Source organism: Somniosus microcephalus, chromosome 6 (genome assembly GCF_052327205.1).
Source record: "Somniosus microcephalus isolate GS21.2 chromosome 6, FLI_Smic_1.0, whole genome shotgun sequence".
Classification (NCBI taxonomy): domain Eukaryota; kingdom Metazoa; phylum Chordata; class Chondrichthyes; order Squaliformes; family Somniosidae; genus Somniosus; species Somniosus microcephalus.
The window spans coordinates 50718417-50745811 of record NC_140992.1 but is presented as its reverse complement, the minus strand read 5'-3'; the positions used below and the strand labels follow the sequence as shown (position 1 = coordinate 50745811).

The following is a 27395-nucleotide window of genomic DNA, read 5'->3' as shown; positions in this document are numbered from 1 at the left end:
AGCCCATCAGCGTTTCCATGCTGTTTCGTGCCCTTATACTCGATTTCATATTGGTGCGCCCCTAGAAAAAGGGACCATCTTTGTAGCCGTTGCGCAGTCATCACCGGAACGCCCTTCTTTGGATTAAAGATGGAGACAAGTGGTTGGTGGTCAGTCAGCAAGGTGAACTTCTGCCCGTGCAGATAGTGATTGAACTTTTTCACTCCCCACACTAGGCTGAGGGCCTCCCTGTCAATCTGGGCGTAGTTACGCTCGGCTGAGGTTAGTGACCGATACGCAAAGGCTACTGGCCTCTCCGAGCCGTCCGGGAATTTGTGCGACAGCACCGCTCCAATGCCATAGGGTGATGCATCACACGCCAACCGAATTGGTAGTGCTGGGTTGAAATGAGCCAACACCTCTTTTGATGTGATCAATGCTTTGCTCTTCTGGAAAGCTCGTTTACATTCGTCACTCCACTTCCATGGTACCCCCGTTTGCAGTAGGGTGTTCAGTGGGTGTAGTACGGTAGACAAATTCGGCAAGAACTTATGGTAGTAGTTCACCAGCCCGAGGAACGACCTCAGTTGTGACACATTTTCCGGTGCCGGAGCCTTGACTACTGCCTCAATCTTTTCAGGGGACTTATGTAACCCCTCTTTATCAATAACGTGGCCACAATACGAGATCTGCTTCTGGAAAAACTCGCATTTGTGGCGATTAGCTCGGAGCCCATATTCCTTCAATCTAGTGAGCACCTGCTCCAGGTTGGCGAGGTGATCACTGTCATTTTCGCCCGTGACCAGGATGTCGTCCAAATAACACTGGGTCCCTGGAATCCCTTGCAGGACTTGTTCCATTGCCCTTTGCCAAATAGCCGGAGCTGATGCTACCCCGAACACCAGCCGGCTGTATTGGTAGAGACCTTTATGAGTGTTGATCGTGAGGTACTGTTTCGAGGCTTCTTCTACCTCCATTTGCAGGTACGCCTGGGCCAGATCAATCTTAGTGAAGCGTTTCCCTCCAGATAGCAAGGCAAAAATATCTTCAATCCGCGGAAGTGGATATTGTACAGTGTGAAGGACTGGGTTCACTGTCACCTTAAAGTCCCCACGGATGCGAACCTTCTTTGGTTCCCCAGGCGTATTACTCAACGACCTCTTCATTACAGGAACGATAGGTGTAGCCCACTCGCTCCAGTCCACTTTGGACAGTACTCCTGAACGTTCCAAACCTTCCAGCTCTGCTTCGACGGCAGGGTGGATCGCATAAGGTACCGGTCTGGCCTTAAAAAACTTTGGGCTTGCATTTTCCTCTATTTTGATCGTCGCTGTTATGCCTTTTAGTGTTCCGAGTCCCTGCTGGAAAACTTCTTGTGTGTCAGTTAGCATTTTTGACAGTCGTCCAGGTGTGACTTCGTCATCCTTTTTGGCATCTACAGTCAGTGCTTGTATGGAATGCCAATCTAGCTGTATCTTCCGGATCCATTCACGTCCTAGTAGTGGTGGTCCTCCATCTGGCAATGCATATAGGTCCATTTTTGGTGTTTCTTTGCCCCGTGTACGTCTTCAAGACAATCTTTGTATCTCTCAAGGGTATATGTGAGAATAGCCGCTTGTAGTCCCTTCGGTTTATGAATGTTAGGGCTGATCCTGTGTCCAATTCCATTTTCACTTGGACTCCAGCTATCTTGAGCGTGACCCAGATAGTTTGGTGATCCTCTGTTTTGATCACATTATGTAGTTTCAGACAACCCAGCTCCTTGCTTCCGGAGTCTGTATCACTTTTCTGTTCGTCTGAACTACTCTCTGTCACCTTATGTACCTTCTTGTACTTCTCCTGTGGAGATTTCTTGCTGCTGGTTTTCCTTCCCGACCTGCAGACTCTTGCTATGTGTCCTACTTTTCCACACTGTCTGCACACTTTGTCCTTGAACCAGCAATCATTATGGTCGTGTGTTGTTCTGCCGCAGCGATAGCACTTCACTGTTCCGTATGACATTTCATTTGTGCCATATTTTTGCGGTCTCCGTTGTATCTCTGCAGCGCCCCGTGTGGCTGCTTTGTGTGATACTGCCATGCTGAAAGCCTTGTCCAGCGTAAGATCCTTTTCTGATAGAAGCCGTTTCTGGGTTCCTTCACTTTGAAGCCCACACACAAACTTGTCCCTTAAAGTATCTGCTAGTCCCGTTCCAAACTGGCAGTGTTTCGATAGCTGGCGCAGTTCCGTTAAATACTCAGCATTACTTTCATCTTTATGCTGGTTCCTTTTGTGAAACTTAAATCTTTCTGCTATCAGCAGCGGTGTGGGGTTTAAGTGGTCCTGTAGGATTGACACTATGTTTTCAAAATCCTTTTCTACTGGCTTCTCTGGGGTTACTAGGTTTCGTAGTAAGCCATACGTTTTTGCACCCATTGAATTCAACAATACCAGCGCTTTCTTGTCATCTGGCACTTCATTCGCCTTGCAGTATACTTCTATGCGTTCGACATATGTCGTCCAATCTTCGACTTCATTGTCGAACGCTGTGATACTGCCACTCTTCGGCATTTCTGGGTGTGGTTAGACTGGCTTAAAATGGTGTCTCCCGTGCTTTCCTTTCTTCCCCGCTGTGGCTTAAAATGGCGTCTCCCGCGCTTTCCTTTCTTCCCCGCTGCGTCTTAAAATGGCGTCTCCCGCGCTGCTGCCAATGCCGCTCTCGGCGGTCCTCGTGGCAAATGGCGACGCTCTGTGGGTTTCGTGCGCTGCTCCTGCGCTGCTGCCAATGCCGCTCTCTGCGGTCCTCGTGGCAATGGCAGCGCCTCGCGTTTTCCTGCGCGCCTCTCTCCCCCGTTGACGCTGCTCGGCCCTTGAACACCGGCTGCGCTCTGCTCTCTCTTGCCTCTCTCCCCCGTTGACGCTGCTCGGCCCTTGAACACCGGCTGCGCTCTGCTCTCTCTCGTCTCTCTCCCCGTTGATGCCGCTCGGTCCTGAACACCGGCTGCGCCCTGTGCGCTCTGCCCTCTCTCTCTCCCCCGTCGACGCTGCTCGGCCTTTTTCTGTGCTGCTCGGTCAGCTCTAGCCGCCGCTGTCCGGGAAGGGTCTGCACAGTACCTGTTGCCAGCCCGTTTCGCTGGACCACCGTGACTGGAAAGCCAAGCCTGGCTCTCGACAGCCTCCCCTGCGATGCTCAAATCTCTGCTGGATGACTGGGCGGTTGCCCGTGGTCGACACCCGTGCTTCTGGACTCGACCTCCTTCCACTGTTCTCCAGGAGCGAATCCCTGGGAGGTGATGCAGAGTTGCAGGTCGGTTCGAATCTGCGTCGTCGCCAATGTGAGATCCGTGTATCTTAATGTTGTGTCCTTCAATAATCAGACAAAAGACTGCAGGGAACGATCAACAGGTGTTTACTGAATGAGGGTTACTCTAGAACTAACTCTACAGATCACTACTCAGGGTTTATATACAGGTGTGGTCACTGCCGGTACTACAGTACACAGGAGCTGTAAAAAGTAGTTCTCCCCTTAAAGGTACATACATGTTTGCGTGGGTTTCCTCCGGGTGCTCCGGTTTCCTCCCACAGTCCAAAGATGTGCAGGTTAGGTTGATTGGCTGTGATAAATTGACCCTTAGTGTTAGGGGGATTAAATACGTGGGGTTACGGGGATAGAGTGTGATATGTGTTGGTGTAGGGGTTACGGGGATCGGGTGGGATATGTGTCGGTGCAGGCTCGATGGGCCGAAATGGCCTCTATCTGCACTGTGGGGTTTCTGTGATTCTGTGATTCTGTGATTACACTTTCCATACCTTGGGAGCCTACTGTCAACAAGGGCAGACGTCGACAGCGAAGTACAACACCGCTTTCAGTGTGCCAGTGCAGCCTTTGGTCGCCTGAGGAAGAGAGTGTTTGAAGACCAGGACCTCAAACCCGGCACTAAGCTCATGGTCTACAGAGCAGCAGTGATACCCGCCCTGCTGTATGCCTCAGAGACATGGACCATGTACAGCAGGCACCTCAAAGCACTGGAGAGGTACCACCAACGCTGCCTCCGCAAGATCCTGCAAATCCATTGGCAGGATAGGCGCACAAACGTCAGTGTTCTCGCTCAGGCCAACATCTCCAGCATCGAAGCTTTGACCACGCTCAATCAGCTCTGATGGACGGGTCACATTGTCCGCATGCCCGATACGAGACTCCCAAAACAAGCGTTCTACTCGGAGCTCCAGCACGGCAAGAGAGCCCCAGGTGGGCAGAGGAAACACTTCAAGGACACCCTCAAAGCCACCTTGAAAAAGTGTAACATCCCCACTGACACCTGGGAATCCCTGGCCCAAGACCGCACAAAGTGGAGGAGATGCATCCGGGAAGGCGACGAACACCTCGAGTCTCTTCGCCGGGAGCAAGCGGAAGCCAAACACAGGCAGCGCAAGGATCGCATGTCAACCCAAGCACCCCACCCACCCGCCCCCTCAACCACCGTCTGCCCCACCTGTGACAGCGACTGTAGGTCCCGCATTGGACTCATCAGTCATCTGAAAACTCATTTTTAATGTGGAAGCAAGTCATCCTTGGTTCCGAGGGACTTCATAAGAAGAAGAGGATAACGTGCTATATACATGTAAGTATTTCTTTCTTATCTAGTGCATTTAATGTAACATTTTCCATGGTGCTTAAACCCATTTAAACACACTGAATAGTATTAATTTCCAGAGTAAAAATATAACACATTATTAAAGGCACAAAAGTGACCGTCATTCACAATGAATGACACCTCATTTACCAACTCTGTACACAAAAAGAATAAGCATTAACTATGAGACTCGCTCCAGAAAATCCAGATGTATTGCGAGGATTGTCAACTGCTCAGTTTTGGACTAGATTGTACCATTTTTGAGCAGAAATTTAAAAAAGGTAAACCACACACCAAAGTCTTTTCTTTTTAAGGAGAAAATTGCAATTTGCTGATGTTACAGTGGCATTAGTTATTAACGTGGTCAATGAACTTTCCTCAGTAATGTGGCAATTTTATCCCTTTTTTCCTTGGGTCACGGTACATGGAGAGTTAAAACTCCTTACTGCTAGCTGATTTTTCCAGCTACAGAGATTATGCGTTACAGTGAAAGGCATTATTATGCCTCTGTTGTAGTTTGTTCCTGTAGAAAAAGAGGATTTAATATGCTAATATATTTTGACTAGCAGATGCATTAATGACAGTCTATCGAATAGTATCACTGATGGCTGTCTGGACAAGCAGTAACTCTACACTCACGGGTTGATCAAAGTGTTTGAATCAGATCAGTGGGTCCAGCCATTACATTCAATTCAAATATCCTTTATGATGACATCCTGTGGATCTTTTTATAGTAATATACGTTTGATTAACATCTACATCTCTGTTGAAAACTGGAGTGAGGTTTGTGAGAACCTCTTGTGGACTCTTTGAAAGGCAGCTCTGTATCCAGGAACTACAGATTGTAAGCTTGTACTTGGCTCCCTGGACTCAACTCATTCATTAGACTGAGGCTGTCAAGTGAGAAATAAGCAAAATGTTTCAACGGTCAGGGTGTTGAAGGTTAGCACGGGGGATGCAGTTTTTGTTGTTTTTGACATTGAAGAGATTAGTAAGATTTTATAATTACCATAAATATATATTACTTGAACTGTTTTTACCTGAAATCAACAAATTTGTTTAGTGTTTATAGCCCGAGCCATGGTCTGTGTTTTTCTTCTATCAAAGTTAAGGATATCACGTCGTGGCATGTGACATGTTCCCACCAGAGAGCAGTGACAAGAATTCTCTGTTTGCCTGCTACATTTACGTAAAGGCAAACTTTGGATATAGGGGCCACAAGGTTTACTTATGGGAGTAACCAGAAACGCTATACCCAAGGACGAATCTACCATTAACAAACCAAAATGTAACCAAGCAAAAATTAAGACATGGGCCCGGATTTTACTGTGGTAATGATGACGAAACTGTCAGCGTTCGCTGTCATTAGCCCTCTCTGGCAGCAACTTCAGGATTTAGCGCATGCGCAGATAAACGCGGAAATCCAGAAGCTGCAGTCAGTCATTCCCTGCTCTGCCACAGGTTCCATGCGGAGCTCCCCAGAGCTGGCAATCAGTTCAAATCACTTGAACTGACGAAAGCTTCCCCTTTTATGATGGAATATTGCTGTTAAAAAAAAACTAAAACATTAAGCCTTGTTGAAAGAAGTGTAACTGGGTTTTTAACGGCGTACTGATTGCTGAATAACCGTTCTGGCCCTGAAAAACTAATTTTATATTTGTGGAATGTCAAATATTTCCATTAATATGATTAAGAATTACAAGTTTTTAGTGTAATTTTTTTTAAAGTTTGTTTTTGATATTTCAGCTTCTACCTTAATCCTATGTGTATGTCCCAATTGTTATTTCGCTCTCTAAAATTTATTAAAAGTAAATTATAATCTGTGCATTTTACTTCCTGATTTGCTGTCTGTGAGAATGTTTCAATGTGATTGGCTGTTTAGCCATCTTGATGACATCACTGTTGTTGGACACTGGTGATTTGCTTGATTTGGCCCCAGATTCAAAATAACGTAGGGAGAGCTAAAATTGACCTCACAGAGATCGCTAGATCTTTGTGGGCAGCTTTCTTTGAGGTCATCTGCGATTGCCATTGCCTCGCTGCTGATTGCAAATTCCAGGCCATTAAAACAGAAATGACATAAAATGACATCGCACAGAAAAAGGACATTTGGCCCAACCAGTCCATGCCAGCGTTTAGCTCCACATCCTTCCTCATTTAATTCTATCAGCGTAATCCTCTATTGCCTAATCCCCGATTTGCTTATCTAGCTTCCCCTTAAATGCATCTATACTATTCACCTCAACTACTCCGTGTGGTGGCAAATTCCACATTCTTACCACTCTCTGGGTAAAGAGGTTTCTTCTGAATTTCCTACATGATTTCATGATGACTATCTTAGATTGATGGCCTCTAGTTTTACTCTTCCCCACAAGTGGAGCCACTCTCTCTCTGTCTACTCTATCAAAACCTTTCATAATCTTAAAGACCTCTATTAGGTCATCCCTCAGCCTTTTTTCAAGAGAAAAGAGACCCTGCCTGTTCATCCTTTCCTGATAGGTATAACCTCACATTTCTGGTATCATCCTTCTAAATCCTTTTTGGATCCTCTCCAGTGCATCTATATCCTTTTTATAATATGGTGACCATAACTGTACACATTACTCCAAGAGCAAATGGTGGAGGATGATCCGTCGCATCTGTTCTGATGATGCCACCTTCCATACTGATGCTTCCGATATGTCTTCCTTTTCCTTCAACCGAAGATTCCCCTCTACCGTGGTTGACAGGGCCCTCGACTGTGTCTGTTCCATTTCTCGCACTTCTGCTCTCACCCCTTCCCCTCCCTCCCTGAACCATGATAGGGTTCCCCTTGTCCTCATTTCACCGTACCAGCCTCCACATTCAACGGATCATCCTCCGCCATTTCCGCCACCTCCAGCGTGATCCCACCACCAAACACATCTTCCCCTCACCTCCCCTTTCAGCATTTCGAAGGGACCGTTCCCTCCACGGCACCCTGGTCCACTCGTCAATCACCCCTAACACCCCCTCCCCTTCCTATGGCACCTTCCCGTGCAAGCACAGGAGATGCAACATCTGCCCTTTTACCTCCTCCCTTCCCACTGCGCAGGGCCCCAAACACTCCTTCCAGGTGAAACAGTGATTTACTTGTACTTCTTGCAATTTAGTATACTGTATTCGCTGCTCACGATGCGGTCTCCTCTACATTGGGGAGACCAAACGCAGATTGGGTGATCACTTTGTGGAACACCTCCATTCAGTCCGCAAATGTGACCCTGAGCTTCTAGTATCCTGTCACTTTAATTCTCTGCTCCACTCCCATTCTGACCTCGGCCTCTTATACTGTTCCAATGACGCTCAACATAAGCTCAAGGAACAGCACCTCATCTTTCGATTAGGCACTTTACAGCCTTCTGGACTCAACATCGAGTTCAACAATTTCAGACCATAACCTCTGCCCCCATTTTTGTTCAGATGGCAGCTGTTGATGATTCTGCTATTCCCATTTACACCTCTTCTAGACCCATCTTTTGTTTCTTTACTTGCCCCGTTACCATCTCCTTTTGCTTTGTACAATCATACCTTTTGTTATTTAATGATACTAAGATGGGAGGGAAAGTAGTGAGTGAGGAGGACATAAAAAACCTGCAAGGGGACATAGACAGGCTAAGTAAGTGGGCAGAGATTTGGCAGATGGAATACAATACTGGAAAGTGTGAGGTTATGCACTTTGGCAGGAAAAATCGTAGAGCAAGTTATTATCTTAATGGCAAGAAACTGGAAAGTACTGAAGTACAAAGGGATCTGGGGGTCCTGGTGCACGAAACTCAAAAGGTTAGTATGCAGGTGCAGCAAGTGATTAAGAAGGCCAATGGAATGTTGGCTTTCATTGCTAGGGGGATAGAATATAAAAATAGGGAGGTATTGCTTCAGTTGTACAAGGTATTGGTGAGACCGCACCTGGAATACTGCGTACAGTTTTGGTGTCCATACTTAAGAAAGGACATACTTGCTCTCGAGTCAGTACAAAGAAGGTTCACTCGGTTAATCCCGGGGATGAGGGGATGGACATATGAGGAGAGGTTGAGTAGATTGGGACTCTACTCATTGGAGTTCAGAAGAATGAGAGGCGGTCTTATTGAAACATATAAGATTGTGAAGGGGTTGGATCGGGTGGATGCGGGGAGGATGTTCCCGATGATGGGTGAAACTAGAACTAGGGGGCATAGTCTTAGAATAAGGGGCTGCTCTTTCAAAACTGAGATGAGGAGGAACTACTTCACTCAGAGGGTGGTAGGTCCATGGAATATGCTGCCCCAAAAAGCTGTAGAAGCTACATCATTACATAAATTTAAAACAGAAATAGACAGTTTCCTAGAAGTAAAGGGAATTAAGGGTTATGGGGAGCGGGCAGGAATTTGGACATGAGTCTAGGTTCGGATCGGTCATGGCCCTGTGGGTAGCGGAGCGGGCCCAGGGGCCGTGTAGCCTGATCCTGCTCCTATTTCATGTGTCTAATTCTGTTAGATTCAGGAGATGGTTCTGTGATAGTGGATTGGCGGTTAGGATCAGGTCAGCCATGATCTTATTGAATGGCGGAGCAGGCTCGAGGGGCCGATTGGCCTACTCCTGCTCCTATTTCTTATGTTCTTATGTTCTTATGTTAATCACTCCTGCCCTCCACCCTATCACAGACCTTCCCTTTTGTTCTTTCCTCCCCTCCTCCCTTTCCCTGCCTCTGCACTTGCTTAAAATCTGTTACATCTCTAACTTTTTCCAGTTCTGATGAAAGGTCGTCGACCTGAAACATTAACTCTGTTTCTACCTCTACAGATGCTGCCTGACCTGCTGAGTATTTCCAGCATTTTCTGTTTTTATCACAGTACTCCCAAGTATGGTCTAACCAAGGTTTGATACAAGTTCAGCACAACTTCTCTACTTTTCAATTCTAGAAATAAACCCTAGTTCTTGGTTTGCTTTTTTATGGCCTTATTAACCTGTGTCCCTACTTTTAGTGATTTGTGTATTTGTACTCCCAGATCCAGGAGAATGTTACAGTACTGGAGTGGGAGGATGTCCTGGAGGAGTCAAGGACAGAATCTGTATGGCTAGAGTTAAGAAATAATAAAGGTGCCATTACACTACTAGGTGTATTCTATAGACCACCAAATAGTGGGAAAGATATAGAGGAGCAAATTTGCAGAGAAATTACAGAGAGGTGCAAGAACTATAGAGTAGTAATAATGGGGGACTTCAACTATCCTAATGTAGACTGGGATCGTAATAGTGTTAAGGGCAAAGAAAGGGAGGAATTTCTGAAGTGTGCTCAGGAGAACTTTCTTGATCAGTATGACAGGAGGAAATCGCAGAGGTACTGGCCATAATATTCCAATCCTCCTTAGATACAGGGGTGGTGCCAGAGGACTGGAGAATTGCAAATGTTACACCATTGTTCAAAAAAGGGTGTAAAGATAAACCCAACAACCACAGGCCAGTCAGTTTGACCTCGGTAGTGGGGAAGCTTTTAGAAACATTAATCAGGGACAAAATTAACAGTCACTTGGATAGGTGTGGATTAATTAAGGAAAGCCAACATGGATTTGTTAAAGGCAAATCATGTTTAACTAACCTGATTGAGTTCTTTGATGAGGTAACAGAGAGGGTTGATGACGGTAATGTGGTTGACGTAGTGTACATGGATTTCCAAAAGGCGTTCGACAAAGTGCCACATAATAGGCTTGCCAGCAAAGTTGAAGCCTGGTGAATAAAAGGGACAGTGGCAGCATGGATACGGAATTGGCTAAGTGATAGGAAACAGAGAATAGTGGTGAATGGTTGTTTTTCAGACTGGAGAAAGGTACACACTGGAAGTATCGTGAACCTGCTCTTTGCTTTGGACTTACACATTAAGTGAGAAGATAATCTCAGGAATTTCCTTGGAGATACTCCATCAGAAGTGCAGCAAAAACCCAGTTTATGCGCATAAACGGGACATCCACCACATCTCTGGCAAAGTTACGGCGGCAGATGGAAAGCAACTCTGAGGAAATTCCTGGCCAATCAAACTGTGAGATCCTGCCCTGGCTAAGTACTAGGAGTACTACTCTTGTTCTGCTAATGCAGGCTCTTGATGCTCACAAAGCAACAAGAGAAATTTGGTCAGCAACATAGTGGGAAAAATTCGGTTGATTAGTGCCTCCCATTAGCACCCTAAGAGGGTGCTAACGGGGCGCAAAGCAACTCACGCCCGAGCGCGGCGATGTTTGTGCCGCTCACTAAATTGACCAGATATTTAGCGGCAGTGCAAAACACTATCGCCACAATCTCCTACGCCCGCAGATCATGGCATCAGTCGAGCGTGCAATGTCCCAGACCGGATATTGAGTGGCGCCTCCTGCCTTTCCCCCTGCCTTTTCGCCTGCCTCTAGCAATGACAGGTAGAAGGGAACGTTTTGCAGTCGGGAAGGGGCTGGGGCAGCGCTATTTAAAGGCAGCCGTTACCTGCCTTTTTTTTGTCGGCGACATTTTTTTACCACACATTCCGAGAGAGAGAGACAGACTTCTGGAGAGATTCAACGCTGTGTGAAGGAGTTTTGGGTACTGAGCAGCACTTTGCAGGTTCATTTTGATTTGACCTTCCTTGCATCGATTTAGAAGAGTCTATGGGGGCTGCATTCTTAGCTCTTTCCCTGGGTCCTCTCCATTGTTCTTTCCAGCAGAATTGATGTACAGGTCTCTCCAGGTTGAGATTCAAGGCTGCAATGAGCAGGGTTTTGCAAGATCGACCCTCCCCTTTAAGAACTGGCCGGCGCCAGTGTGTCTGTGTTCCATTGCTAACTGACATCACATGAGCTTCGCCAGCGCTCTGAGGTAGCGCCTCGCTCCTCGGCGTTAGCGCCTTAAGAGATGTGTATAGTGCCTGATTTAGCGCTCAAATCACCTCCAGGGGCAATAGAAGCCAAGTTTGCAGCCGGAGGCGATAATTAACACCAGGCACTAAACTTTGCGCCCGGCCGATAATTGCACCCCAAATGGGGCAATACCGAATTTCTCCCCCATGTTGTCTAAATGGGTGGTGTTAAGACCAATGGCTCCTTCAGCCAAAAAGATAAGGAAAAAGAACAACTTGCATTTATCTAGTGCCTTTCATAACCTCAGAATGTCCTAAAGTGCTTTACAGCCAATTAAGTACTTTTGAAGTGTAGTCACTGTTGTAATGTAGGAAACGTGGCAGCCAATTTGCACACTGCAAGCTCCCACAAACAGCAATGAGATAATGACCAGATAATCTGTTTAAGTGATGTTAGTTGAGGTATTAAATATTGGCCAGGACACCAGGGATAACTCCCCTGCTCTTCTACGAAATAGTGTCATGGGATCTTTTACGTCCACCCGAGAGTGCAGACGAGGCCTCGGTTTAACATCTCATCCAAAAGACGGCACCTCTGACAGTGCAGCACTGCACTGCAGTGCACTCAGTACTGCACTGGAGCATTAGCCTAGATTTTTGTGCTCAAGTCTCTGGAGTGGGGACTTGAACCCACAACCTTCTGACTCAGAAGTGAGAGTGCTACTAACTGAGCCATGGCTGACATGGCCAAGGACCTGAAAGCAGCATCTTTCGTGGTCAGGGCAATCTTCGCTAGCTGGTGCCTAAGTTACTAAAATGGAACAAACTTTCAGTCTGACCTCATTTCTGAACCGCCTTTTCGTTTAATGCAGCCACAGAATTTTTTCTTGCATGAGGGCACATCCTGCCTTCCTCCTAGTCATATCTTTGCTTTGAGCATGTAAGCATCCTGCCAGTAATACTACCATCCCACATTCACAAATAACTAATTAAAATTTTTAGATCAGGTTGTGGCCTCCTCACATTTACAGATTCACATTTGGACAATGGGGCAAAATTCAACTCTGACTTGGGTGCAAAATGAGCGGTAGTGGATTTGCTATCCATTGTATATCCCACCCGATTTTCCTTTCATTTACTTCTATTGAAACAGACTTCATACCGTCCGTTTTACACCCTGCCAAAGTTGAAAGTTTCGCCCAATGGAAAGGACAAATCAGGCTGGCTGTACAACAGGCATGCAATCCGCTACCACCTGCTTATACCATTCCCTGCCTCTATTCTAGTTGGGATTTTGAATTTAGCAAAGGTGGCAGTGCTCACTTCTCTGTCCCCCAGTCAAAAATGAGCTATTGTTACAATTCATTTAAACATTAAGAACACTGCAGTGACCAGTTTAAACTGCATATGCCAACTTAACTGAGACAAGACCATTGACAAGGTGGTTGATTAGTATCGCGCTATTGACACCTCATTGCTTTGTGGTTAGGGTTAGAAGTTGTGCTTGGTGTTGTGCCTGTGTATAATAAGACACAGACTGCGGAGAACGGTACAACAGGTGTTTACTCAACGTGGCTCACACGGGAACTGATCTGTACAGATTACTACTCAGTGCTATATACAGGTGTGGTCACTGCCGGTACTGCAGTATACATGAGCTGTAAAAGATAGTTCCCCCCTTAAAGGTATATACATTACAATTCCTCCCCTTTTAGATTAACAGTACCATAACACTCATTTAACAATTAAATATCAAACTAATTAAAATTAACACTTTTAACATGCAACATTAGCTGAAAATAGTCTATTTATATATTCAGTCTTTGGGGAGGCTTCCTGATCCTTTCTGGATAGCGCCTTTCCCGAGTGTCTTGCTCTTGGTGCGGAGGCGATTCTGGCCCCCTGTCGTCGGTTGGTTCATCAGCTTCCGATGCTACTGTTTCTGGGGTAGATGCGACCTGTACGTCGGGTTCATCACCAGGTACGTATGGGCGAGGCATGGGGTTGACTTGTTCCTGTGACTCTAGGATCTGGTCAGCATGGCGTCTCACGATGCTCTCCCCAACGTCCACTGTGTACATTAGTGGGCCCTGCCGTGTGCATATCGTTCCTGGCTGCCATTTTTCTGTTCGGTAGTCGCGGGCCAAGACTGGTTGCCCTACATTGAAGCTCCTTGTTGGCTTCTCATGGATGTGCTGGAATTGCTTACTCTCAACATCTCTTCGTACGTTTGGTCTGAGCAAATCCAGGCGAGATCTTAACTTTCGGTTAAAGAACATCATGGCTGGGGCCTGGTTGGTGACTGCATGTGTCGCATTCCGGTAGGCGAACAGGAAATTGTCCACCTTGTGCTGCAGCGGAATGTTGTCATTGTACATAGCCTTTATTGCCTTCTCAAAGGTTCGTACGAACCTCTCAGCCAATCCATTTGTGGCTGGATGATACGGGGCGGATGTGTAATGCCTTACCCGATTCTTTTTCAAGAACCTTCAGAACTCTTCGGACACAAACTGTGGTCCGTTGTCGGAGCAAATCTGTTCTGGCAAGCCATTCCTGGCAAAAATAGTCCGTAGGACTGCAATAGTTTTCTCCGTGGTGGTGGAGGACATTTTGATGACCTCAGGCCATTTCGAGTGCGCATCCACGGCTATTAAAAACATTGAGTCCATGAATGGACCAGCAAAATCAATATGCACCGGTTGCCATGGAGATGAGGGCCACTCCCGTGGGTGTAGAGGGGCCTGTGGTGGTGCATTTTGGACTTTCTGGCATCCTGAGCAGCTCTTGATCAGGTCCTCGATTTGTTTATCGATTCCCGGTCACCACACATAAGCCCTGGCTAGGCTTTTCATTTTTACCCCTCCCAGATGACCCTCATGATGCTCATTGAGCACTCTATCCCTTAACTTGGGTGGAATTACCACTCGGGATCCACACAGCAAGGTCCCCCGGCGCACTGACAGCTGTTCTTTCCTTGTCGAGAATGCTGGCAACAGTGAGTCGCCATGTACTGGCCATCCCTTCACTGTCAAATCATATACCCGAGACAGTGTCGGGTCATTTCGGGTTTCCTTTTCGATACAAGCGTTAGTTACCGGTAGGTATTCAACTATAGTCGAATGGAATATTTCGACAGGATCCACTGCTGGTGCTTCCTCCGCAGTAGGCAGTGGCAGGCGTGATAGCCCATCAGCATTTCCATGCTGTTTCGTGCCCTTATATTCAATCTCATAGTGGTGCGCCCCTAGAAAAAGTGACCATCTTTGTAGTCGTTGCGCAGTCATCACCGGAACGCCCTTCTTCGGATTAAAAATGGAGACAAGAGGCTGGTGATCAGTCAGCAAGGTGAATTTCTGCCCGTGCAGATAGTGATTGAACTTTTTCACTCCCCACACTAGGCCGAGGGCCTCCCTGTCAATCTGGGCGTAGTTACGCTCGGCTGAGGTTAGTGATCGTGACGCAAAGGCTATTGGCCTCTCTGAGCCGTCCGAGAATTTGTGCGACAGCACCGCTCCAATGCCGTAGGGTGACGCATCACATGCCAACCGAATTGGTAATGCTGGGTTGTAATGGGCCAATACCTCTTTCGATGTGATTAGTGTTTTGCTCTTCTGGAAAGCTCGTCTACATTCGTCACTCCACTTCCATGGCACCCCAGTTTGCAGTAGGGTGTTCAGTGGGTGTAGTATTGTAGACAAATTTGGCAAGAACTTATGGTAGTAGTTTACCAGCCCGAGGAACGACCTCAATTGTGACACATTTTCCGGTGCTGGAGCCTTGACTACTGCCTCAATCTTCTCTGGGGACTTATGTAACCACTCTTTATCAATAACTTGGCCACAATACGAGATCTGTTTTCTAAAAAACTCGCATTTGGGGCGGTTAGCTCGGAGCCCATATTCCTGCAATCTAGTGAGCACCTGCTCCAGGTTGGCGAGGTGATCACTGTCATTTTTGCCCGTGACCAGGATGTCGTCCAAATAACACTGGGTCCCTGGGATCCCTTGCAGGACTTGTTCCATTGCCCTCTGCCAAATAGCCGGAGCTGATGCTACCCCAAATACCAGCCGGTCGTATTGGTAGAGACCTTTATGGGTGTTGATTGTGAGGTATTTTTTTGATGCTTCTTCTACCTCCATTTGCAGATATGCCTGGGCCAGATCAATCTTAGTGAAGCGTTTCTCTCCAGATAGCGAGGCGAAAATATCTTCAATCCGCGGAAGTGGATATTGTACGGTGTGAAGGACCGGGTTCACTGTTACCTTGAAGTCCCCACAGATGCGAACCTTCCTTGGTTCCCCAGGCGTGCTGCTCAACGACTTTTTCATCACAGGGACGATGGGTGTAGCCCACTCGCTCCAGTCTACCTTGGACAGTACACCTGAACGTTCCAGACTCTCCAGCTCTGCTTCGACGGCTGGGCGGATCGCATAAGGTGTGGCCTTAAAAAATGTTGGGCTTGCGTTTTCTTCAATTTTAATCGTCGCTGTCATGCCTTTTAGTGTTCCGAGTCCTTGCTGGAACACTTCTTACGCATCAGTTAGGATCTTTGACAGTCATCCAGGTGTGACGTCGTCATCCTTTTTGTCAGCCACAGTCAGTGCCTGTATGGAATGCCAATCCAGTTGTATTTTCCGGATCCATTCATGTCCCAGTAATGGTGGTCCTCCATCTTGCAATACATACAGGTCTAGTTTTGGTGTTTCCTTACCGTTATATATAATGGTCACCCTTATTTTTCCTTTGGGGTAGACTTTTTGCCCCGTGTACGTCTTCAAAATAATTTTTGTGTCTCTCAAGGGTATGTGTGAGAATAGCTGCTCGTAGTCCCGTCGGTTTATGACTGTTAGGGCTGATCCTGTGTCCAATTCCATCTTTACCTGGACTCCTGCTATCTTGAGAGTGACCCAAATGGTTCGGTGATCCTCCGTTGTGATCACATTGTGTAGTTTTAGACAACTCAGTTCCCTGCTTTCAGAGTCGTTATCACTCTTTTGTTCGTCTGAACTATTCTCCGTCATCTTATGTACCTTCTTGTACTTTTCTTTGGTAGGTTTCTTATTGCTGGTTTTCTTTCCCGACCTGCAGACTCGTGCTATGTGTCCTACATTTCCACACTGTCTGCACACTTTGTCTTTGAACCAGCAATCATTCTGGTCATGTGTTGATCTGCCGCAGCAATAGCACTTCTCTGTTCTATATGACATTTCGTTTGTGCCATATTCTTGCGGTCTCTGTTGTATCTCTGCAGCGCCCCGTGCTGCTGCTTCATATGATACCGCAATGCTGAAAGCCTTTTCCAGCGTAAGGTCCTTTTCAGATAAAAGCCGTTTCTGGGTTCCTTCACTTTGAAGCCCACACACAAACTTGTCCCTTAAGGTATCTGCCAGTCTCGCTCCAAACTGGCAGTGTTTCGATAGTTTGCGCAGTTCTGTTAAATACTCAGCATTGCTTTCATCCTTATGCTGGTTCCGTTTGTGAAACTTGAATCTTTCTGCTATCAGCAGCGGTGTGGGGTTTAAATGTTCCTGTAGTATCGTTACTATGTCTTCAAAACTCTTTTCCATTGGCTTCGTTGGGGTTACTAGATTTCGTAATAAACCATACGTCTTTGCACCCATTAAATTTAACAATACCGACGCTTTCTTGTCATCTGACACCTCATTTGCCTTGTAGTTTACCTCTATTAGTTCGACATATGTAGTCCAATCTTCGACTTCATTGTCAAACGCGGTGATACTGCCACTCTTCGGCATTTTGGGTGTGGTTTAAAATGGCGTCTCCCAATGGCTTAAAATGGCGTCTCCCGCGCTTTCCCTCCTCCCCCGCTGCTGCCAACGCCGCTCCCGGCAGTTCTCGTGGCAATGGCGGCGCCCTGTAGGTTTCGCGCGCTTCTCCTGCGCTGCTGCCAACGCCGCTCTCGGCGGTCCTCGTGGCAATGGCGGCGCCTCGCGGGTTTCTGCGCGTCTCTCTCTCCCTCTCTTCGACGCTGCTCGGCCCCTGAACAGCGGCTGCGCCCTGTGCGCTCTGCCCTCTCTCTCCCTCCCCCGTCGACGCTGCTCGGCCCTTTGCTGTGTCGCTCGGTCGGGCTCTAGCCCGCCGCTGTCCGGGAAGGGTCTGCGCACTACCTGTTGCCAGCCCGTTTCGCTGGACCACCTTGACTGGAAAGCCAAGCCTGGCTCTCGACAGCCGGTACTGCAGTATACATGAGCTGTAAAAGATAGTTCCCCCCTTAAAGGTATATACATTACACTTGGGGCTAGTGGTTGTTAGTTGTTCATTCATTAAAAATGAAAATCACCGGACATATTCCAGGTGTTCAACTAGTTGTCATTTTTTTTAATGGGTTTGCCCAATGGCTAATCTTGTTCTCCTAGGAGATTGCACCCAGTAACCACCCACAAGCCAGGGGCCAAGAGGGAGGAGTCCTGCAGATGTTGACGAGAAGCAATGCCTGACACGTCAACATCTGCCTTCCTTTCCAGATTCTGAGTGTCCCCAGCCTTTCCTGTCATATGTTCCAGGAGGGCGGGGCGGGGCCACAGACTTGTTGCTGCACGACACTTTACGACGAGCGTCGACGGTCGTTTGTGATTGTTAGCCGCCGCGGTTGCCTGGTGTCGCCAAGGGCAGCTTCTGGTCGCTTGCTGACAGCGAATGGGTTTCATCGGTCCGGCGATTCGCTGATCGGAGCGGAGAGCGCAAGGTATTCGGAATTAAGCGGTGTCAATAAAATAAACTCGCAGAATGTAGCTTTTTGCTTTAGATACTGAGAGCTGAAGTTTGTGAACAGGACGAGTTTGGTTGCCGCGGCTTCCCAGCTCCCCTGACGGTGACGCGGCTAATGTTAGGATTCCCAGCTCAGGCTCCAGTGTCACCAGCATTTTTACCCTTAAACAGTTATCCCGGCCCCTCATGATTTGAATGGGTTTGCCTTTTCTAATGAACCTAATAAGGGTTACCCCAGTATTTGAAACCAAAAAAAAAACCAGGAATGCCCCCTCTTTCAAGGGGCACAACTAAAAAAAATCTGAAGCAAAAACAAAACAAAGGAGACTTATGAACTGAAATAATATTATTTGCATTATCCATCATGCCCTCCAGTCCCTGCGGTGCCCCCCTGGTCGCAGAAGGCCTCAAGCGTGTGCTCCTTCTCCAGGGCCACCTCGGCGTGGACAGGAGAGGCAGGTGGCCACCCCCAAGAACCGCCTGGATGTGTAGATGGTCACCTTGGCCAGGCCCAGGAGCAGATCCACGAGGCCCTCCAACTTGCCCGGACCCCCTCCGCACCAGGTGGCCTGAGATCAGGAGCATGGGACTGAAGTGGAGATGGATTTGTGATCTATCGCACTCCTTTTCATTATACATTTCATTGCTGACTCCCCTGCTTAAAAAACAGCAGTTTGAAACTTCAGTCTCATGAAGACTGGCACTCGTATCTTGCTACAAATTTTTTTGTGTCTTCTTGGCCCAGAAATTCAGGTCGGGGGCTTCCCGCGGGTGTAAGCCCCCGACCTGCACTTACCTTGCGCGCCGGCCGTTGAGCTGTGGGCCCCCGTGGAATTCCGATCTGGGGCCTGCTCCAGCTACCGGCGCGCAGTGCTTGCGTATCCCGGGGCGCAGTTAATTCGATGCGTCCCCTGGGATTACGTGGGCCATGGTAGCAGGGAATGCTCCATTCATAAGTCTGACAGGAAGTGCTGTCAAACTTAGAAATACTACAGGCCCCTTCTTCTTACAAAACATCACTAAATCTTCAAATAAATTTAAAAAAACATCCCATTTTTTAAAAAACTATAAATTACATAAGATAACTATTTTAAACAATTTAAATTTTTGAAAAAAATAATTTTATTTTCTAACTGGGCTCAAAATAAACTTACCTTGCTTTAAAGTATTTAAAAATAATAAACCTGTGGAAAAAATGTTTTAATTTTAATTAATTCACCACTTGCCTTGTAAAAAGCAGGCCTTACGCCTGCTTTTTACATGTCTAACTTCTGCAGACTTACCTTCCTGGAGAAACCTGTAAAAAAAAACGAAGTTTGATGCGCACGCGCTGCCTCCCCCGCGCACGCGTTCGACCTCTGAACCCCTGCTTTCAGAGGAACGGAAGTGCCGGTTTCCCACGCATGCGCATTTCATGTCGGAAACCGGCACTTCCATTGGGCCTACGGGTGAGTACCCGTGCGTACTCACCTGTGGAGACCCGAATTTCTGGGCCATGGCCTGGATTTTGTGGTCGGTGGCGTATCTACGGACAACGCCGCCGGCATCCAAACAGAATGCACACTTACCTGGCGGGGACCCTCCTTTCTGAACTTGCTAGCAGACGTTGCGTAGCAGAGGGCAGTGTAATGGCCCACGGGCGCAGCGTGTGCGGAAGCGTACCTGGGATCACGTGGGCCGGTGCTCCAGTCAGGAAACAGACCAACAGGTATTTGGAGAATTGATCTTTGAAGCTTTATATTTGGAGAATTGATCTTTGGAGCTTTTTCAGTGAAAGAATAAAAGGAAATAAAACAGGAAAAGAATAAATAATTCCAAGGAAAAGAGGAGGCAGATTCTAATACAGTAGTTTAACGGCACTCAGGAGAATCACGGTGAAATTCAGTTGAATTAACATCTGCTACATTCCCATTTCTTTTAAAGAAACACAAATTTAACAGCGTCCACTATAAGTTATCAGATGATTCTGTGTGTATGCCTGTCAATTTGTGCTAATATTCCACATTTTCTCCGGGTGCCATCCCAAATGCGACACTCAGGTTCTACAACTGTTCCTGGATGTCATCTAATTGGAAAAGACAGATACCGAGGGATCAATACTGCAGAAAGCCGAGAGGAGTGTAGAAAGTGTTGGGGTGAAATTAAAAAGGAAATTAGGAAAGCAAAGAGAGGGCATGAAATATATTGACAAGTAAAAAAATCAAGGAAAACCCAAAGATGTTTTATAAATACATTAAGAGCAAGAGGATAACTAAAATAAGAGCAGGGTCTATTAGGGACTATAAAGGTCACCTGTGTGTGGAAGCGGAAGACATGGGTATGATTCTTAATGAATACTTTGCATCTGTTTCACAAAAGAGAGGGACAATGCAGAAATTGCAATCGGGGAGGAGGAGTGTGAAATATTAGATGAAATAAACATAGTGAAAGAGGAAGTATTAAGGGGTTTAGCATCTTTGAAAGTGGATAAATCCCCAAGCCCAGATGAAATGTATCCCAGACTGTTAAGAGAAGTAAGAGAGGAAATAGCAGAGGCTCTGACCATCATTTTCCAATCCTCTCTGGCTACAGGTGTGGCACTGGAGGACTGCTAACGTGGTACCGTTGTTTAAAAAGGGAGAAAGGGATAGACCAAGTAATTACAGGCGAGTCAGTCTAACCTCGGTGGTGGGAAAATTATTGGAAAAAATTCTGAGGGGCAGGATAAATCTTCATTTAGAAAGACACGGATTAATCAGGGACAGTCAACGTGGTATTGTTAAGGGAAGGTCGTGTCTGACTAACTTGATTTAATTTTTTGAGGAGGTAACAAGGAGAGTCGATGAGGGTAGTGTGTTTGATGTAGTCTATATGGATTTTAGCAAGGCTTTTGATAAGTGCAGAGGATCAGAGGGACCTTGGAGTGCATGTCCACAGATCCCTGAAGTTAGCAGGACAGGTAGATAAGGTGGTTAAGAAGGCATACGGGATACTTGCCTTTATTAGCCGAGGCATAGAATATAAGAGCAGGGAGGTTATGCTTGAACTGTATTAAACACTAGTTAGGCCACAGCTAGAATACTGCGTGCAGTTCTGGTCACATTACAGGAAGGATGTGATTGCATGAGAAATGGTGCAGAGGAGATTTACGAGGATGCTGCCTGGGCTGGGGAATTTTAGTTATGAGGAAAGATTGGATAGGCTGGGGTTATTTTCTTTGGAACAGAGGAGACTGAGGGGAGACCTAATTGAGGTGTATAAAATTATGAGGGGCCTAGATAGAGTGGATAGGAAGGACCTATTTCCCTTAGCAGAGGGGTCGATAACCAGGGGACATCGATTTAAAGTAATTGGTACGAGGTTTAGAGGGGAGTTGAGGAGAATCTTTTTCACCCAGAGGGTGGTGGGGGTCTGGAACTCTCTGCCTGAAAGGGTGGTAGAGGCAGAAACCCTAATCACATTTAAAAGGTACTTGGATATTCACTTGAAGTGCTGTAACCTACAAGGCTACGGACCAAGAGCTGGAAAGTGGGATTAGGGTGGATAGCTCTTTGTCAGCCGGCACGGACAAGATGGGCCGAATGGCCTCCTTCTATGCTGTAAATTTCTATGATTCTTCTATGAATAATAAAGCATCAGATGACAATTTTTTATTGACGGGTGTTCCCTTACGCTGTGGAAACTGTTTCCACCAGCCGTAAAATTTTCACACGTAATTGCTGGGCAGTTGGTGGGCAGTTAGCCCAACTCAGCGCCAGCAATTAGGTTTACAATGTCGGTGCGGTGTCGGTGTGGATGATCTGTCAAGTCGGAACTCGGCAAACCACAAGTTCGGGATTTAGCCCATGCGCAAGTGCACGCGGAAGTCCCGAACTTGCTATCCATTTCAAAGGCAGTATGACGGCGTACTCTGAGTATGCCATCATACCCACCGCAAATTTTGCCCCAACATTTTTTCTTGGCTCTTTCTCCATCAGTTCTGTACTTATTTTCTTTGTGATATTTGAGTTTTAGACTTTGTAAAAATTGAGTTACTATTTGTCAGCTATTCTTTGATTTTCTGAAGTTAATCCAGTTTTCCAAGTCTGGTTAAGTACATCCAAAATAAACTGTGAAGAATAATAGTTACAATATTTGATGAAGTAGCTGTGCCACTTTCATATTATTCATAAGGCTTGTCTTGGCCACTGGCTATTAAAATGGTGACTCAAACAACAGGTTGTGAGGGAAAGTGGCAAGATAAAGAAGTGCAGGATGTGAAGTTAAATGGCAAGATGGAGGCAGCAAGTTGAGAGGGAGAGGAGCAAGACAGAACAGAAAAAAGTGGTGACATGGAGAGGGGCAGGACAGAAGAGGAATAGTAACGTGTAGATGGAAAGAAACTATGATGGTAAGTGTTGAGATAGAGCTGAGATGGAGAGCGACAACCTGAAAGGAATAGAGGTGAGTTACTCCGAGTAAGCTAAGAAAGGGAGTGAGCAGCAAGCTGACGAATAAGGTAGTGAGATGGAGAGGGGCAGGACTGAAGATAATGTGATGTATAGATTGAGAGAGATTGAAAGGATGGGAGGGAATGTAGTGTGCAGGAAAGGACAGATTGATTGGAAAATATGCAAGGGAGGGCAGCAGACTGAGAGGTAAAATGGCAAGATAATAGGGCAGGAAATGTGTCGTGTGGAGATGGATAGACAGGGAAGGAAAGCGGTGAGATGTAGAGGGGCATGGTGAGAGAGAAAAACAAAACTTTGTTTCATTTTTCAACAGTACACATTGATGTACTGTACAAGGGTGATTATTTAGTTGATTTTAGTCTAGTCTCTACCAGTCTGATACCATGCACTAGTGGGTTTATGAACAGCTCTTTTACCGTGTGATTGGAATCCCATTAGCACTTTGAGTGAGCAGCCTCATCAGCTGGAGTTTTCAGTCCAGAGGTAGCCCTGCACAGGGCTAATTTTATTCTCCCCTTCTTCCTTCAGCAAGCTTCTACATCAAAATGAAGTATCCCATTCTGTACAATATATACCACCACTGCCATACATTACATCTACATTTCCTATTGTCTCCAAGCTGTCTAACATCGGCCTTTAATGGTACATCTTGCACAAGTTTTGTTCTGTCATATTTATCTAAACAGACACTTCTGTGTTGCACTTCAAAAAAAAATTAAAAAGAGGAAGTCAATCATTTGCAATAGTTTGAATTAAGTGACATAAATAACATAGCAAAGTGGGGATTTAGTGCTTAAAAAAAGTTGAATTATCAGATAATTTTGAATTAAGTAACTTTGAATTATGGAGCGGCCTGTGTCGTGCTCCTGTCATTATAAAAATGTATTTATTGTCTGACGAGTATATGTAAAGTTGACACCTTGCTATGACTTTTGTGTCATTACAGAATATATTGTGTGACATGGGGAAGGGGAACCAAAGACTTAAGTTACAGTGGTGTCATGTTTCAGGTTTTTTTGATCATTTTTCCACAGAAACAATTTGGGAATGAGTTATGTTTAAGTGATGTGTTTTAAAATAAAGTGAATTTGTATTGATTTAAAAAGACACAGACTGCAGCCACTGAAGCAGAGGAGGGTTTGAAGTATTAATGAGCTAGGCATTGAAGAAGTTTCCGCAATCAGTGGAGACATTAAGCAAATAATTATCTATTCTCAAGATGGCCTCATAAATATCCATACTTTTTAATGATCAAGGTGATTCTGTTCATATGTGCCCAGCATGAGGTGTGTATTGAGAATATACTGTTAGGAGAGGGGTGTGCTTAGTTTATCTGGTACGGTAGCCTAGTGGTTATGGTACCGGGCTAGCAACCCACAGGTTGTAAGTTCAAATCCCACCATGGCAAATTCTTAAATTGATTTTGTGGGCTAATGTCAGAAGGCGACCATGAAAGTTGCCAGATTGCCGTAAAAACCCAACTGGTTCAAGGAAGGGAACCTGCTGCCTTAGCCAGTCTGGCCTACATGTGACTTCAGTTCCACAGTATGTGTCCTTGGGAAACCTAGGGATGAGCAATTAATGCTGCCATGCTCATGGTGTCCACTTCGCTTGATGGTGAAGCCCTGTGAATGCAGAATGAGATGGCGGCACTTCCTTTCCACTTCCGCCAAGTGCAGGGAGAGAAAAGGAGAGAAGAGACTTGTGTGCAATCAACTAGCTAGGTCTGGGAAGCGAGCCTGGCCTGGTGAGTGGAAACTTGTTCAGCTCAACCCCAGAGCCAGCCAAGCCCAGAAGGCTGACCAGGAAAAGTTAAGTGAGCCTGCTAATAAGGACAATGTAGTGTATTTTTTATTATCGTTTTTGTTCTTGAGGCTATTAAGTTAGTTGGATTAAGGTGAGACTTAATTACACGTGTTACTCTGCACATTCACTTGCTGTCTGTAAAATTAAGAGCATAAAGATTCATATTTAACCTCATTTCACTAAAGTGTTTTCAGGCTGCCTAATTAGAGATTGGAGAAGTGTGTGTGAGGGCATTTGTCAGACAGCATATCCAGTTCAAAGCACGAGGGGTTCCAATTGTTACACCCCAAGTTACGTTATTTGATTAAATATTGGGCAGTATGGGTACATTCCTGAATGTAAGATACTTAGACCGCTTACTGGAGCAACTAGCACTGCTGAACCTCAGAGAATATCTCAGGCCGACCCGAGATTTGTAACAAGTGGTTTTAAGTGTACATGGGTGCTCTTTTTTGGCAGCACAAAGTTAATAATTGTTTTCTCTTCAGATGAAGAGAGAAGAAATCTGTGTGATCCTGAGAGTTTTATTCTTTAGTTCATTCTCTCTTCATTTTTTTCCCTGCTTACAGCACTTTTAAGGAAGCTATTTAATCACTTTCCAACATTACCAAGACTACCTTTTTGGAATCATTCTTCATGTCAAAATGGCACATGAAGGACTCCACTAGAATGGTATGTTAACAACAGCCATTTGTAGTTTATATTCTGTATAGAATATTACATTGTTGACAATGCTTCAGGGGAGTTCTTTCTCTAGTTTAAAAGACCCAGAGAACTCTTGAGCATTGTACTGCAACTTACCATGTGTTAATTGTTGCAAAATAGGCCAGGTAAGCAAAACCTTTAGATAAACATAACCTTAATTAGGCTAACATTAAAGCATATCGTCCTTCTGTGACTCTGCAATGTTCTTAAATTGTAACTGTAGAATATCATACCTATTATGGATATGCTTTTACTTGTGAAAAATGGTATACATTCAGTTATGGTTGCGTCTTAAGGGAGTTCTTTCACAAACAAAAGTGAGTTACTTGACTATGTATAAATAGAAAAGAGATGGGATTGCAGTTATTTCTCAATTTTTTTAGTCCACTAGTGTAGATTATTCTTCCAAAAGGCCCTCTTGTGACTTCTTTTGACATTTGTAGGAATTATGTTTAACATTGTTTACATATACACAGTCGCTATCCACATTAACATTTGCACTGGAGAAATTGGATTGTGAGGGGTTAAAAACATGTCATTTGCATAATGATAACATGCAGGGTGGCATAAGGACACCTGGAATGCCAGGGGACATACACACATAAAGCTCACCACCACTCGACAATAAGGCAATATAGATGAGCATATATAATGGCCAGGCCCATAAGGATTTTATACAAGTGCTCTCCTCCCCTCCAAGACTGTGTAAACCATCAAATAGGATGGTCACATCCACCATCAGAGTGCAGTGAGCCACCATGATACTGTTAGACATCACTGATCTCTTCACCCACTGTACTACCAGATAGGAATAATAACAGTAAATATACAGTTTTTTAGCCTTTCTTCAAATTACAAGATTGCTATGGTTACAATTACAGGGAAAGACAAGTTGCCAAAGTTGCAAATACATACTCCACATTGATGCATAGTTTTTAATTTGTAGACAACAATCAACCCTGCACAAAATACACTATACCTTGTAACTTCAAAACAGTATCCATCTTACCCCACATCTTGTACTGGAGAGAGCTTATATTTTACTACTTAAGTTTTCTGAGTCAATGGGAGCAAAGATACTAACATCCCTACCTTCCAGTTTCTTAATTCTGTATTTACCAATTTTTTTTGTACTTTACCCTTGTGTTCAATGCAGCAAAGCTTATTGCTTGAGCTCCAATGACTCTAACACCCAGAAACTCATGTACAATTAACTATTGTCACTGCTATGTTTACAGGTGGGATTTACACATAAGTGCTGTAGCCAAAAAAATACATCTTTCATTTTTTTTTAACTGCAGTGTTCGTTGTGATACTCTCAATAATTTGGTATCCACTTTTTAAAAAAAATCTTTAAAATGCCAAGTTATTAGCAGCATGAAGAACTTTCCCCCAAGGAAAATGGATAGAAACCATGACTTGTACTTTAGCATTTTAGCAGAGCAGAATTATGCTCATTTTCGTGCAATGGTATAAATTCTCATAAACCTTTAAGTGTACGGTATTTAACTCATACATTTTATGATCAGCTTTTACCCAAAGTCATTTGAACTTTACAGACCTTTTTGATCATTCATAACTATTATATTTTGAATTGTCTTTATATAGATTGTTTGGCTATGAGACGATAATACATTATATGGATCATGGGGGACAACTTGGCACATGAAGCCGAGCTAAATGGTTTGGTAAAGGAGGTAGGTTGACAGAAACTACATAGGAAAGAGTATTGCTATCTGTACCCATTAAAAGATGTTCAAATTAAATGCTGATGATGGACCAGAATTTGCTGTCAAAGTAACAGTGAGCCTAATGGTGCTCGCAATTATTTATGCGCAAATGGTACAGCAACTTAAGGTAGAGTGGCAGATGCGTGGTTAAATGTGGATATCCAAAAGTTGCTGTATGAGTTCTGCCGTTTGCTTCATGAAAATAGCATCTTGCTGTCTGGCTCACCATTGAAATGCATTGAACCGCATGAAGTTGCTGTATTTGCGCGGTTGGTATGAACTAAACTCGCCACAGAAAGTTAAGTCTTGTCCATTTCAGTTTAAGTACCCATTTAACGAGGTGATAAGTGTTAATTACTGCCAAAAACCTCTCCGACACTAAAATTAACTATTATAAGTGTGGAGTCTCATTCCTTCAGGATTTAATTGTTGTTGGAGATTTTTTAAATGTAAAATTTAAAATAAAAAAATTACTTGTAACAAATCTCAGGTCGGCCTGAGATATTCTCTGGGGTTCAGCAGTGCTAGTTACTCCAGTAAGCGGTCTAAGTATCTTAATTGCAAGAAGTACAAGCAAATCACAGGAGAT

The 27395-nt window shown here is 45.2% G+C and overlaps 1 protein-coding gene across 9 annotated transcripts in view; it reads left to right on the top strand.

Moving 5' to 3' along the window:
• Positions 1–17977: 17977 nt before the first annotated feature.
• Positions 17978–27395, top strand: part of armc9 (armadillo repeat containing 9) — a 130545-nt gene continuing 121127 nt past the window's right edge. For 4 of the 9 annotated variants that reach the window (XM_085990194.1, XM_085990192.1, XM_085990193.1 and 1 more), the window contains exons 1-3: positions 17991–18112; positions 24941–25043; positions 26685–26773. In XM_085990194.1, coding sequence (XP_085846320.1) covers positions 26723–26773 — 51 coding nt within the window. In that variant the 5' untranslated portion in view covers positions 17991–18112; positions 24941–25043; positions 26685–26722. Of the gene's footprint in view, positions 18113–24940; positions 25044–26684; positions 26774–27395 lie in introns of all 9 variants that reach the window. The other 5 variants (XR_015078672.1, XM_085990198.1, XM_085990196.1 and 2 more) reach the window with 4 other exon arrangements.